We start from the raw sequence: 15,072 nt of genomic DNA on the forward strand, positions 1-15,072 counted from the left end.
TTAAAATGTTTCATCCCAAGTTAAACTTAAACTGATTTAATATTAACACTTTATTTTATTGAAATCACTTTGACGGAGGGTTTATATTTGGTGTAATTCATCATTTGTAATAGTAACTTTTTTTAATTTTTCATAAAAAAAAAGTCGACAAAATTGTGTTGATTTATCCAATAGGTCATCCCGACTTGGTATATTAGTTATATTAGCAAAGTGTTTTAAAAATTATGAAATGTGAGAACCGTTGCGAAGCCTGTAACTATCTACTAGTTAAAAACATAGTTTCCAAAGCAAAAACATTGGGTGTTGTGCACCGTCACTTTTCCTTTTCAAATTATAAAACTAATTAGTTTCTTCTGTAAAAATGAAAAATAAGAAGGTTTTTGTTTTTTAATTTCTTATTTTAAGTTCATTTGCTTTATGATCTGAATTCTTATTTTATGATCTTGTTTATTTATTTATGGTTGGTTGTTAAGAATAATTATTGTACCCTAGTGAATTTAATATATGTGTTGTATATCTCATCTATAATAGCTAATATGTTGAACCGAACCGAACTGAACCGACCCGACCCGACCCGAATCTTACCGAAGAAAGTTATTATATATCGATAGCCAAACGACCCCTAAAATTTCTACCCCCCATAAAAAAACTTATGGGTCCGCCACTGGAGACAAGACATATATATACGTTTTTATACTTATTTTTATGTACGTTTTCAGTTGTTTTACGTTTTTACATAAATTTTTCGGGTCAAATATTATATGTTTTCATTCTACAATATAAATTCAAGAGACTGTACGTTTCTGACGCCGCACAACTTGCGACTAGTAAAATTACTAGTTAAAAAATAGACTAACAAGTGAATTTGGTTTCAACTTCGGTTGAGGATAGTAACCAAAATCCCGCCAAGTATACATCACATTAGATTCCAATACTTGCTAAACTAAAATCCCGCTAATTCTCCCATGTTAACTTTTGCGCCCGACCTGGTTTTTAGCCTCAAGAAGCTAAGAGTTTGTATTTCATCTTTGATCTTCGCTATGCTAATCAAAACTTCCTAACTTTGAAAAGTTTTGCATAGAAACACAAACAACTAAGACCGTGGGGTATGGTGGGGCGGGGGGTTGGGCTTGGGTTGGGGCATTTGCTGACACGTGTAAAGGGAGCCCTCCCACTGCCTGGTTACGTGTCCGCGGGGTATGGCGGGGCGTGGGTTGGGTGCACCGCGTGGCAGAATAGTTTTAAAAAAATTTATAAAAAATAACACAACATTTATAAAAAAAACCTACAACTTCATTAAAAATTTAAAAATTACATAATCCTAAAAATTACATAATTTCTAAAAATTACAAAATAAACAAACCTAGAGCGTTAAAAAAATTTCAAAAAGGTCGATCTTGTCGAACGCCTTGTTTTCCTTGCCTCGAAACTCTATGTTCGTAGAAAGCCTTGAAACACTCGAGCTTGGGCCGTAGCTCGCGCCATTTATGTTGGCACGCGTTGAGGTTGTGGCGGTCGTTGCCGACGTTATGTCGGTAGGCCGCGAACGCTTCCGTCCAATATTTTGTTTGGCCCGGTGGCCGCCCCTTCATAGCGTCGACGACGCTAATGACGAGTGCCATTTCTTCTTCACGGGTCCAAGATGCCATAGCGGTGTTGGGTTCGTGGGATGGGGGGACCAGTGGGGTAGCGGGTTCAAGACTGGGTAGCCGGTGGGGTTTCGGTTCATGGGATGGGGGAACCAGTGGGTTGGGGGTTACAAATATATAGAGGTTGTTGGGAGACCGGGGTGGCGGTTTGATGGTATGGGGGGACCGTTTGAATTTTTAAATTCAAAATTTGAAATAGCCGCCTGACGTGGCGGGGTGAGCAAATGAAATTCCGCCAGCTCGCTTGGCCATACCGCCCCACGCCCGGCTTGAAAGCCAAGTCTCAAGGGGCCATGCCCCAACCCAAGCCCACCCGGGATGGTGGCTTAGGCGTTTTACCCCAACCCAAGCCCCATACCCCATGGCCTAAGCACCATGTGAGTACTAAAGCATGTATGTCCCATGTCCAATACTTTGACTAGTGAGTAGTGAATTAAGCATCTCCTGTGTCCTTAAAATAATAATGAAAAAAAGCTGCAGTGACTAGTCATTTTTGGTCATGTACTATTCAAAATTGACTACTCAAGTTCAAGTTATATTTAATATTCTTGTACCCATTTACCCATTCATCATTTAAAATTGACTACTCAAGTTTAAGTTATATTTAATATTCTTGTACCCATTTACCCATTCATTATTTTTTTTTCACTTCCTCCTCTTCACCATTCTTTCATGATTCCACCCTTTCTCTGCTTAATTAAGATCAATTCAAATGGTAAGTAATCTCTCAATTTATTTTCTTGTTTTGTTTTTACCATTCTCAAGATCATCATATTTTCCTTTTGTATCTTAAAAGTTAAAACTCATGAACAAATTGACATATACTTCATAATCACCTAAGATATAATCATTTCTCTTAACTTGTTATGTACTATTGGTATATCGTTAAACTCACATTTTTTCTATAGGCCATGAGCAAACAAATTAGCGGCGTAGCTTGTTGCCTGTTTACCTTCTATTTCGATGCAATTCCAAACTAAGTATCAAGAAAAAAGTTTGAATTAAAAAACAAAAGACAAAGACCAAAGTCCTCTTCAAAAAAAATGGCCAGATAATAAATACATTGATACATGAAAAAGTTTTATAAGATTTACTTTGAGTTAAAATTTTATGTATCTTTTTTCCCCACCTGATCAACATATCATACCTTGTTCATTGTTATATATTTTTGAGAAAAATGCCCGGATAGTCCCTGTGGTTTCGTATTTTTTCACCTATAGTCCCCAACTTTCTAAAACTACCTGAATAGTCCCCAACTTTTCATTTTTTGTTCCCGGATAGTCCCTGGGTCTAACTTCAGTTTGTTTTCTCTGTTAAGTGGGGTGTGAAATGACCAATTTACCCTTTCCTTTAAAAGACCAAACCACAGGGACTATCCGGGCATCTTCTTCATATTTATTTATAAAACCCCATATTATCCCTTTCTCTTCATCCCTGCTCTCTCTGGTACCACCACCACCGTCACCTCCACCTCCACCGCCGCCAAGATACGGATCGGGTCTTCATACTCCTATTTTGCTCAAAAATCATTTCATCATCACCGCCTCATAACAACATTGTACTAGCAAGGGCGCCAGATTATGATTCGTAAACACAGAACAACATGAGAATAACACAATGTAACAGGTTTGGTGAAACTGGTCCCTGTTTCAAACCGACCACCGGTTCGAGAACTTATCCCTTGAAACCAATTAATAACCAGAACTAGTTTCAAACCAAACCGATCCTTTTCCACTTGTAAATCGGTTTCACCAAATACCAGTTTTGACAATTGTTGACCCAAACCAAACCAAAACAATTCCAACCTGAACTAGTTTGGGAAAAAGTCAAAAAACCGAAATGTGCACCTCTAGGTAGATAGATGTTCTTATCTTCAAGGATAAAGGTTATCATCGGAATTTATTGTCGAAATCCGCCATGGCTGCAAACACCATAGCCTCTCTATAATTCCCATCAACATAGCCTCTCTATATGGACAGTAGCAGCAGCATCAAATAATTCCCATCACCATAGCCTCTCTATATGGAACAACAACAGTAGCAGCACCATCAACATAATCACCGGAGTAATCTGCGGCTTCTTCTCTGGTCGCATACAACACCCCAGACCCCCCCTTTTCACCTCCCGTTCCCTCTCTGTAAATTCCGGTGAATAGAACGGAGCCAACCAACGATGAGCGGCGGCGGAGGTGTGCTTGCAGACGAGATTTCTCCGACATCTCTCTCTCTCCTTGCACTCACTCTCCTCTCGCTCTGAACAAACGGCCGACCACCATTCGGTGGTGGTGCCTCACGGTGGATATTGGCAGCAGAAGATGAAGATGATGGTGCTCGGTTCCACGGTGGCGTCGCACGACGTCACACAGCAGTATTCAGGTAGTTTTTGGCTGAGTTGTGGTGTGTCTGTGGATGTATGTCTGTATTTAGATTAGGGTTAGAGAACTAAGGCCATTTGAAGAAGATGCCCGGATAGTCCCTGTGGTTTGGTCTTTTAAAGGAAAGGGTAAATTGGTCATTTCACACCCCACTTAACAGAGAAAACAAACTGAAGTTAGACCCAGGGACTATCCGGGAACAAAAAATGAAAAGTTGGGGACTATTCAGGAAGTTTTAGAAAGTTGGGGACTATAGGTGAAAAAAGGCGAAACCACAGGGACTATCCGGGCATTTTTCTCTATATTTTTGGATCTTGAATATTTCTGCACAACCTTTTATGTTGGCAAATCTGGTTGATTATGTTATCTTCTTTTTAACACAACATTTTCATACATTTACATCGTCCATGAATCCATTTGGAAATCTCAAGGTTGGCATGCCGTCGTGTTGGGGAGCTAGTCAGGGACTATCCGGGCATTCATGGATTTAACATTATGTGTGCTAATGACAATATTCGCACTCACGACGTTTTTTTAAGCTTTAATATGGAATATAGAACTTGTTGTCCTCAATCACCTTCTCCATGATTTGGTAAATTTTATTTTATTGTCTTAATTAGTAACTAAGACTAGCTTCTTCATGTTTCATCATTCCTTGAAACCCTAAGTTAAACTTTAAAGCCCCCATCTCCACTCTTTATCTATGCACAACCTTGGCCACTGTCAAATCACCATGAACCTACCCGTTCGTGTTCATTAAGCCCTATAATTTTATACTATTTTAGAATGGACCCTCAAATTAATTAAATAACATGAATTTGTTGATAATAAAATTATAAGATAATGAATTTTCAAAATTAGTTTCCCTTTAATGTATTTTCAAATAATGAATTTCAAATTAAGTTTTATTAGAGGAGAGGTCACAAATTAAAAAATGGGTAAGATAATTATTTTGTATTATTTGATGTAAAGTAAAATAGAGTAACATTTGTTGTTAGAAACAAAGTTTTATTAGTTTCCTTTTAATGTGTTTTAAAATCAAAATCACTTTTAAAAATATATATTGATGAATTTATAAAGTCTGGTTTCTAAATGTAATCATCATATACTAGTAAAATACGCCCACGCTTCACGGCGACTTTCATTTTAGGTTAGTGGCAAAGGTAACGGCAAGTTCCATGTCACGTTATTGTTAAAAGTAGCTTTTCTGGAACTTGTCTACAACGGTTTTCTAGTTTGTTATGATAAATGAAGAAGTCAAACCAAAAGAAACCAATATGAAGACCCTCATGAACTTGCATAGTGCATATAAAACTACAACTGTTGTTGGAGTTTTAACCTGTTTTAATTGTTTTGCACCCATAAGGCTAGAGGATATGGGGTTCCTCCCCACCCCCGTCGAGCTCCGGCAACGCCGGCAACCCATCCCGTCCCCACCCCCGTCGAGCTCTGTCCCGTCCTCAGCGTCTTGTGCTGGACGTTGGCGACGATCCTAAATTGGTGGGCCCCCTTCACTTTTATCGTCTGGGACTTCAAAGGTCACTCCGTCACTCTCGTGGCTCTCACTCTTTTCTTCTGTTTTTTCCGACATTTTATCAGCAGCGTTGAAGGAAGGAAGGAAGGAAGAGCAGGGAGAATGGAGGCTAGGATTTAGGGTAGTAGTGAACCGTTTATAAGGTGAGCTACTGTTGGGCTAGATACCAGGCCCAAAAAGGAAGTTTAGAAGCCCATCATGAATTTTCTAAATTATGTCGGTCTAGAAAGATAATTTACTTTGAACTCCTTATTTGTTAAATGTTAAAAAAATGTAGAAGATTAAAAAAATAAAAAACATAAAAGTGGTGGGGTAGGATCATCTAGGACCATCCTCCATACCCTCTACTTTTGTGGGATGGACCATCCTTGGGAGGTCTATGACGTGGCGCCTACGTGGCGGATCATCCTCCCTTGGAGGACCATTACCATACCCTCTAGCCTGGTTTATGGAAGAATTTATGAAACACCTTAATACAAACTAATTTTCAAAATTAGTTTCCCTTTAATGTATTTTCAAATAATGAATTTTCAAATTAACTTTTATTAGAGGAGAGGTCACAAATTAAAAAATGGGTAAGATAATTATTTTGTATTATTTGATGTAAAGTAAAATAGAGTAACATTTGTTGTTAGAAACAAAGTTTTATTAGTTTCCTTTTAATGTGTTTTAAAATCAAAATCACTTTTAAAAATATATATTGATGAATTTGTAAAGTCTGGTTTCTAAATGTAATCATCATATACTAGTAAAATACGCCCACGCTTCACGACGGCTTTCATTTTAGGTTAGTGGCAAAGGTAACGGCAAGTTCCATGTCACGTTATTGTTAAAAGTAGCTTTTCTAGAACTTGTCTACAACGGTTTTCTAGTTTGTTATGATAAATGAAGAAGTCAAACCAAAAGAAACCAATATGAAGACCCTCATGAACTTGCATAGTGCATATAAAACTACAACTGTTGTTGGAGTTTTAACCTGTTTTAATTGTTTTGCAGCCATAAGGCTAGAGGGTATGGGGTTCGTCCCCACCCCCGTCGAGCTCCGTCCCGTCCTCAGCGTCTTGTGCTGGACTTTGGTGACGATCCTAAATTGGTGGGCCCCTTCACTTTTATCGTATGGGACTTCAAAGGTCACTCCGTCACTCTCGTGGCTATCACTCTTTTCTTCTGGTTTTTCCGACATTTTATCAGCAGCGTTGAAGGAAGGAAGGAAGAGCAGGGAGAATAGAGGCGAGGGTTTAGGGTTAGTAGTGAACCGTTTATAAGGTGATCTGCTGTTGGGCTAGATACCAGGCCCAAAAAGGAAGTTTAGAAGCCCATCATGAATTTTCTAAATTATGTCGGTCTTGAAAGATAATTTACTTTGAACTCCTTATTTGTTAAATGTTAAAAAAAAGTAGAAGATTAAAAAAATAAAAAGCATAAAAGTGGTGAGGTATGATCATCTAGGACCATCCTCCATACCCTCTACTTTTGTGGGATGGACCATCCTTGGGAGGACTATGACATGGCGCCTCCGTGACGGATCATCCTCCCTTAGAGGACCATCACTATACTCTCTAGCCTAAACTATAAAAATTCGAATTGTTTGGAAAACATTAAAATAGAACTTTGCTATCATTAACATAATTCTTTATTTATTTAAACCACCAAACACCTTCCTTTCTTTCTAAAGATAACTTAAAGGTCTTAACCAAGTTATACACACACATACCTTTTGTACTAAATTTTAGAATCTTGACATCACCCTATTTATTTATTTTATTCTTGAAAATTTAATGTATGAGTAAATTATTTTTCATACCACACTACTTAAAAAATTTTCTTTTATATTTTAGACAAGAAACATTATATATACACATTTTGGGGTGTTACACTTTTAAACCTTTTAGAGTACATAGTTATAAAGAAATTTTTTTTGTTAGAAGTGTCAAATGTGCCAAACCCTAGGGGCCATTTTGGCATTTTACTTTTTCCTATACCATATTAAATATTTTATTCTACTTATAAAGAAATATTTTCTGTCAGAAGCGCAACTATGGCTTCGGAGGGTTGTTCGGATTCGCCGGTGGAGCTGCACACCTTAGAGGGGTATCGTGGTGTAAAGAGGTCGAGGGTTGTTAAATATATGGCGAGTTTGTCCTATCTGCCGATTCTTAAAGCGAAACGTGAAGGGATGCTCTTTGCTAGAAGTTTCGATTCATTGCAATCTGTGGCGTTGGCCCATGATCTCGCCACGTATCATCTCCACGGATTGAGAGCCGTGTACAATTTTACCGATGTGATGAGGTACGCCTTGGAGTTGTCGAAGACCGATCGTACTGTTGAGGTGGGAAATCTGGAAAGATGAAGCTGGAAGATGACACAGATGCGCCGGAGAATAAGAAGATGAAGTTGGCGTCGTTGGCGTCGTTGGGAGTTGAACGTAAGTTTTTTGGTATCATAGAGATGGATGATGGTAAATTTGCTGTTACGATGGGGGCCTCGTCGTCAAAATGTGGTGGAGGTTTTCAAGAAATGAGGGTCTTGGGGTTTTCAACTTTATATATCTGTTAGTAACAACCCACATATATTATTGTCTTTCTTTGATTCGCAAATTAAGAGGGTTTTTTTTTTTATTTTTTTCAGATTGCTCCTTTCCAGTTCATTATTAGTTTAACTTTGAATGAATGAATAAAAAGAATGAACATATTAACCTAAATAAATGAATTTTATTGTTGATATCTGGTCGTTAATGTGTTGGGTTTTTTCCGTTCATATTTAAAACGAACCTATATAAACAGACACATATGTCTAATATCGGTTAAAATCTGTAAAAAGTAAATAATAATAATAATTTCAAAATTAATATCTAAACAACAATCTATACTATATAATAAAAGAAACCAATTTTGAGACACTTGTCATCATATTATTAGGCAATCTCTTATAGATAATTATTATTTTAGTTTAATATTATTTAGTTTAATATCTTATATTATAGATAACCCTTCTACTAAATATTATTAGTTTAACATCTTATGGATAAGAGTTAATTACACAAATGAGTCCTATGGTTTATACCTAATTTCGTCTTTGGGTACTAACTTTATTTTTTAACAGGTTTAGGTTCTATGGTTTCAATTTTGTAACACCTTTGGGTACTAACACCAAAATTAGTTAATTAATGACTAAAATACCCTTGCATTTTTTTAAGTTTATCAATGTAACACATTTGGGTACTAACACCTAATTTATTTAAGTTTAAATCAATTTTACAAAATCTATTTATTTTTTTATTTTCATCTTTTTATTATATCTCTTAATTAACATAAACTCTATTTATTTATTTTTTTTTCATTTTTTTATTAAATTTCTTATTTAACATAAAATCTATTTGTTACACCAGTATTTTTTTAAATAGATTTTTTTAAATAAAATCTACTAGCTATATAGTTTTATGTAAATTAAATTTCTTACTCGTTTTAAATAAGGTAAACCTTACTCGTTTTTAATTTTGGATTGAAATGATTGATAATAATAAATATCTTTCATGTGAAAAAATTTAAGCCTTTTTTTAACTCGTTTTTTTTTTCATTTACATTTTACTATTTTAGAAAGATATTTAATTTACATAAAATTATATAGCTAGGTATTTTAGATAAAACTATATAGCTAGGTATTTTAGATAAAACTAAAAAAATTTAAGCCTTTTTTTAAGTCGTTTTTTTTTTGTAAAAAGGATATATAAATTAAATATCTTTCTAAAATAGTAAAATGTATATGAACAAAAAAACAAGTTAAAAATGGCTTAATTTTTTTTACATGAAAGATATTTATTATTATTATTATTATTATTATTATTATTATCAATCATATATATCCAAAATTGAAAACGAGTAAGGTTTACATTATTTAAAACTAGTAAGAAATTTAATTTACATAAAACTATATAGCTAGTAGATTTTATTTAAAAAATCTATTTAAAAAACTACTAGTGTAACAAGTAGATTTTATGTTAAATAAGAAATTTAATAAAAATATGAAAATTAAAAAAAAATAAATAGACTTTATGTTAATTAAGAGATATAATAAAAAGATGAAAATAAAAAAAATAAATAGATTTTGTAAAATTGATTTAAACTTAAATAAAATTAGGTGTTAGTACCCAAATGTGTTACATTGATAAACTTTGAAGAGTTAATAGCCAAAATGGTTCTGAGGTTTGCTCACTTTTGCCACTTTAGTCCAAATTCTAAATTTTTAAATCTGGGTCCCTGAGGTTTGCATTTTTTTGCCATTTTAGTCCAAATTTCAAAAAAGTGAAATTTTATCAATTTTTTTACTGTAATTTTTCTTTATCTTTATTTCAAACAAGGGCAAAATTGTCATTCTATATTATTATTAAGCAATTTATATTAAAGAAAATAAAAAAACCCTCTTTAAAAAAACCATCTCTCTCTTCACAAGCACCACCACCACCCCCCCCTCTCTCTCTCTCTCCCTCTACTCCTCTCTGCCGCCACCACCGCCACCGCTACCGCCACCTCCTCATGCCGGCGACATTAAAACACAGATGAAAGATCAGTGGATTAGACACTAACGGATGAAAGATCAGTGGGTTAAAACACAGATGAAAGATCAGTGGGTTAGGGCAAGACCCAACCCTGCCGGATGGATCTTTCTCTTCTCCCTCTCTCTCTTCCGGATGGATCTAGGTTGTTTGCAGGTGGTTGGTGATTAGGGTTGTTTGCAGGTTGTTTGGGATTAGGGTTTCGGTGAGGGTGGTGATGGTGGAGACGGTGGGGGGTTGTTTGCAGGTTGTTTGGGATTTGGGTTGTTGCAGGTTTGGGGTTAGGGTTCCGGTGGAGACACCGCCACTGCCGGCAACCACCTTAGCCACCATCTCTGTCGTTTCCCTCTTTCTCTCTCCGACTTCCTCTCTGATCTCCTCTCTTCGATCTCCCTCTCTCTCAAAGATTTTCGGTGTGTGTATGTGTATGTGTCTGATTAGGGTGTTAATGGATGATGGATGTGTCTGATTGGGTGTTAAGTCGGTGGTGGTGGGTTTGTGGTGGCGGTGGTTCTCACAGAGGTAGCAGGGGTGGGGGTTTGGGTTTTGTGGGGATGATGGTAGTGCAGTGGTGGTGGTGCGGGGGTGGAGGTGATGCCGTCGGGGATGGTGGTTGAAGCCGTCGGGATGGTTGTGGTGGTGGGAAGATGAAGATGAAGTTCTGGAAGTTGGAAGTCCTGGATGTTGAAGATGAAGTTCTGGGTTCTTGCCTTTTTAAGGGTTTTTTTTATTTTCTTTAATATAAATTGCCTTATAATAATATAGAATGACAATTTTGCCCTTGTGAGAGATAAGGATAAAGACAAAATTCAATAAAAAATTTGACTTTTTTTGAAATTTGGACTAAAATGGCAAAAAAATGCAAACCTCAGGGACCCAAATTTAAAAAATTTGGAATTTGAACTAAAGTGGCAAAAGTGAGCAAACCTCAGGGACTATTTTGGCTATTAACTCAACTTTAAAAAATGTAAGGGTATTTTAGTCATGCATTAACTAATTTTGGTGTTAATACCCAAAGGTGTTAAACCTAAATCTGTTAAAAAATAAAGTTAGTACCCAAAGGCGAAATTAGGTACAAACCACAGGACCCATTTGTGTAATTAACTCATATATAAAATTAAATTTATTCAACTCGTGCAATAAATGAGGCTTTTAAAGATATATTGTTTTATTATTTAGTATGTAAATTTTTTTTATTCAACCCGTGTAATACACGGAGTTATAACCTAGTATTATAATAATAGTGTATATCATTCTAAGAATAAATAACATTATTACCTTGACATTGTGGTATTAGAATTAACTTAACTTGAATGAGTATGTAAATGAGCATAAACGGTTGGATATGAACGTGTTAGTTGCACTTTAGCATTCAAATTTCAAGAGACCATGTTAATTCTGGACTTATTTGTTTTTAACTTTAATTTCGTTTATTAGTTTGGGTTAGTTTAGCGTGCAATCGGGTTAGTCTAGATAAATGAATGACATCTTATTGCTTAATTTAAAACAAATATCATTGGTTAAAACTAAACTAAACAACAATATCAAAAATTAATATCTAAACAAAAATATTTATATGAAATCTATGCATTATATACTATAATTTTGTAACATTTGTTGGCTTTATAGGTTAGGTTGTACTTTGTGCTTCATTGGTGTGTTATGCATTAAAGTGTTGTATGCTAATGGTACAAGTTCTACAACAACTTACTATAATTTTGTAACATTTGTTAGCTTTATAGGTTGTACTTTTTGCTTCATTGGTGTGTTGTGCATTAGAGTGTTGTATGCTAATAGTACAAGTTCTACAACAACTCATAGTTATGTATTATACCACACGCGTGCAACTCATCAATAACAATCGATTTCATCTTATTCTTGTTCTACACTTTCTTAATTTTCGCACTTTGTACCTCGTATATAGGGTTGTTTAAATCTCTCGTCGCTCATCGCTCGCTCGCCGATCGCTCGAAAAAAACTCGGAATATGCTCTCCCTGTTTGGTTCAGTTTGCAAACGAGCCAAGCATGAGCAAAGGTCCGCTCGGCTCGGTTCGGCTCGAATTAATTTCTATTAATTTTTTACATATATAATTATATATGCATACACAAATTACGTGTATATTCATATTTTATACATACCGTTCTATTAGATTTGGACCACTATACTTAAATATACAATTATATTTATCCATACTAGCCTAATCAAACCAATAAAAATTAACACCAATTTAAAACTAAAACTCTAAGTTGTGAAGCATATACCAGACCAAAATTAGTTTTTATTTTTATTTTACCTCTACCCAAGTCTTTCATTCTACTAGTTTTCTATGTGAGAACTTTATATGTATTTTATTTGTAACTTTTTTATTCTACCAAGTATGTATTTATAGATGAAATTTGTATCACCATCAAAATTTACTAACATAATTTAGACATTGCAAACTTTTTGTAGTACGTGATAATATGTATGTAAGCTATCATACTAATTTGTTGTCTTTGTCAAAAAAAAAAAAAAAACAAAAAAACAAAAGATTATATAAAAGTTAGAATGGTGAGAAAAAATGTTTTTGAAAATGAATATTTTTTTTAACAAATTAACTAACAAATATAATCGATGTCTGACGGGTAATTACCCGATTTATACTCGATAGATAGGGTCGGGTATAGGTTACAATTTTATAAACTAGTATGGGACAAGGATTGTCAATGCTCATTCCATACTCGGCCCATTGTCATCCCTAACAACGATAATTGGCTGAAAGTAAAGCAATGATGGACCATCACCCACTAGTCGCCGCTGCCTGCTAACACCATAGACAACCCTCTGCCATCATTGATTGCCACCATCCATTATCTTCGTCCACCATCGTCCACTGCCACTGACGCAACCACCTCGTCTTACCTTACCTGTCATTGACACAGAAGCCAAGAACGGTAGGTGGTAGTGGTGGTGGCACAGGATAGGTTGGGTATTGATGGACGAGGTGTCGGTGTGGCGGCAACGATGGTGTTGGTAGTGGTGATGTAAACCCGGTGACGGTAGTAGTGGCGGTGAGGCAGCAGAAATCGGTGGTGGTGGCGGCGACGTTGATCGACGGTGAGTGTCAGTGAGGTCGTTCGGTGGTGGCAGGTGGGGGCGTTGGTCTTTAGGAGATCGGGAGGATGATTGATTCTATTTACTTTATGATTGTTTTAACTTTCAGATATAATATAAATTTGGATGATACTCTAGTGTTCCGTCATTAATCCAAATTTACCGTTCAAAAAACCACTTACAGGGGCATGTACATTAGATTCAACTGAGGAGTTAGTAACAAAATTGTTGCTAGTAATTAGCATTTTGTCTTTAATATTTCTAGGTTCATCCGTGAAGGATATCCAATAAGTTCAAAACACCTATCAAACATTATGACTAGTTTAATTACAATTGATGCATTTGTAAACTTTGATTGGTAACTATAATATTCTTTCTTTTATTTTCAAAAGACTGATTTGACTTTGAAATAATTGGCGGTGACGCTTGCATTTTTCATTAGTATTAGTATTATGATTAAGGAACAAACAACCAAAAATTGTAATCTTAGGGTGGAGGGTATGGTTCAATCACTCTAGGGTGTTTGAGTTATTCTCTACCCAATAATAGCATGTCATGTCAACTCCTCATTCTACTCTCCATTTTACACTCAATCACTAGGTATGGTTCAAACACCCCTCAATTAAAAAAAAAACTTGATTGGTTGTATCTCTCCTCTCTCCTCTCAATCACCACTCAATCAATCAGTGACTATACACCGAATACCCCCACTCACCGAACACCTTCATCACCACGGTGTGGTTCACCGATCGGTGAATCATATCCTCAAATGGAGTCACCGAAGCCATACCGCCTACCCTTATCATTCATACAAGGTTTTGCAAGACCATCAAATTCTTTGCATTTGTATGTAGCTCACAAGCTTTTTTCCCCATCTTCTCCGAGTAATTTATCTACTACAATAACAAAACTATAACAACTTGATGATATATACAGTTCTTAAGCTTCAAAGATGAATAGTAGTAAATAAACTTTTGTGTTTCCTTGAAAGCATACCTTAAAATCTACCAACTAACAAACTCCAAAATTGAAGCATAATTCACGTAATTAAACAAAGTGTTATACTTAATGTTTTCGACTATCTGGACATATCTGTTATGTTGACCCCAAGTATATCTCACCATCCATGAAGTCACAGTTGTTGCTATCTCTCAACCTAAGATTATGATCCGTAGTATTTTTTTTAAATATATTATTAAGTTTCAAAATTATCCAATTCCCACACCATCCAATACATATATAAAGTTTTATAAAAATGTGCATTTATATTTCAAATTGAATTACATTAAAGTAACCTATTCCTAACCACAATTCCTTATTCCTCTACATAAACCTTGGAGACTTTATAAATGTACAAGTGACATTATAAATATTTCGCAACATACATGTTAATAATATGTACATTGACAATCAACAAGTTACCTAATTGTATGCGTAGTGGCCGTCGACAAGTACTGGTCGCACTCTAATGTCGTCACTGAAGTTCCACCATGGCGTCGGTTTGTTGTGCGGTTGACCGGTTGTAGCCAAGCGCACAAAGACCAATTGATCAATTGGAGGTGGTTTATGGTGGCAATGATCATGACATAGAGATGTTGATAGAATAGAGGGGGAAGAGATGTTAGGTTGAGAGATAACCACAATTGTGATTTCTTGGATGATGAAATAATCCTGGGGCTACCATAATTTCGATCGATGTATATATTCATGGACGATGAAATAATCTTGGGGTCACCGATCCATTATTTATACTTGGCAAATAAAATAGAGATTGTGGCCACTAGGCTAAAGGGTGTGGGGGTCATGGTTGGGACATGATTCGTCACATAGGAACATGAATAGAAGGCTACACCACCCTCTTGCATGAT

General features: G+C 35.7%; 1 protein-coding gene across 1 annotated transcript; it reads left to right on the forward strand.

The window, feature by feature from the left end:
• The first annotated feature begins 2,236 nt into the window (after positions 1-2,236).
• On the forward strand, positions 2,237-8,194 carry LOC110937408. The gene is made up of 3 exons (XM_022179825.2): positions 2,237-2,364; positions 6,554-6,800; positions 7,586-8,194. The coding sequence occupies exons 1-3, from the start codon at positions 2,322-2,324 to the stop codon at positions 7,905-7,907; spliced, it is 612 nt and encodes a 203-aa protein (XP_022035517.1). The 5' UTR covers positions 2,237-2,321; the 3' UTR covers positions 7,908-8,194.
• Positions 8,195-15,072: the final 6,878 nt, after the last annotated feature.

The sequence above is a fragment of the Helianthus annuus genome, chromosome 4 (assembly GCF_002127325.2).
Source record: "Helianthus annuus cultivar XRQ/B chromosome 4, HanXRQr2.0-SUNRISE, whole genome shotgun sequence".
NCBI classification, from domain to species: domain Eukaryota; kingdom Viridiplantae; phylum Streptophyta; class Magnoliopsida; order Asterales; family Asteraceae; genus Helianthus; species Helianthus annuus.

Excerpts from the sequence above, each read along its gene's own strand:
- LOC110937408 (XM_022179825.2), top strand. The coding sequence starts at position 2,322 with ATGATTCCACCCTTTCTCTGCTTAATTAAGATCAATTCAAATG. Across the intron at positions 2,365-6,553 it reads AATTAAGATCAATTCAAATG|CCATAAGGCTAGAGGGTATG; the intron begins GTAAGTAATCTC and ends ATTGTTTTGCAG. Across the intron at positions 6,801-7,585 it reads AATAGAGGCGAGGGTTTAGG|AAGCGCAACTATGGCTTCGG; the intron begins GTTAGTAGTGAA and ends ATTTTCTGTCAG.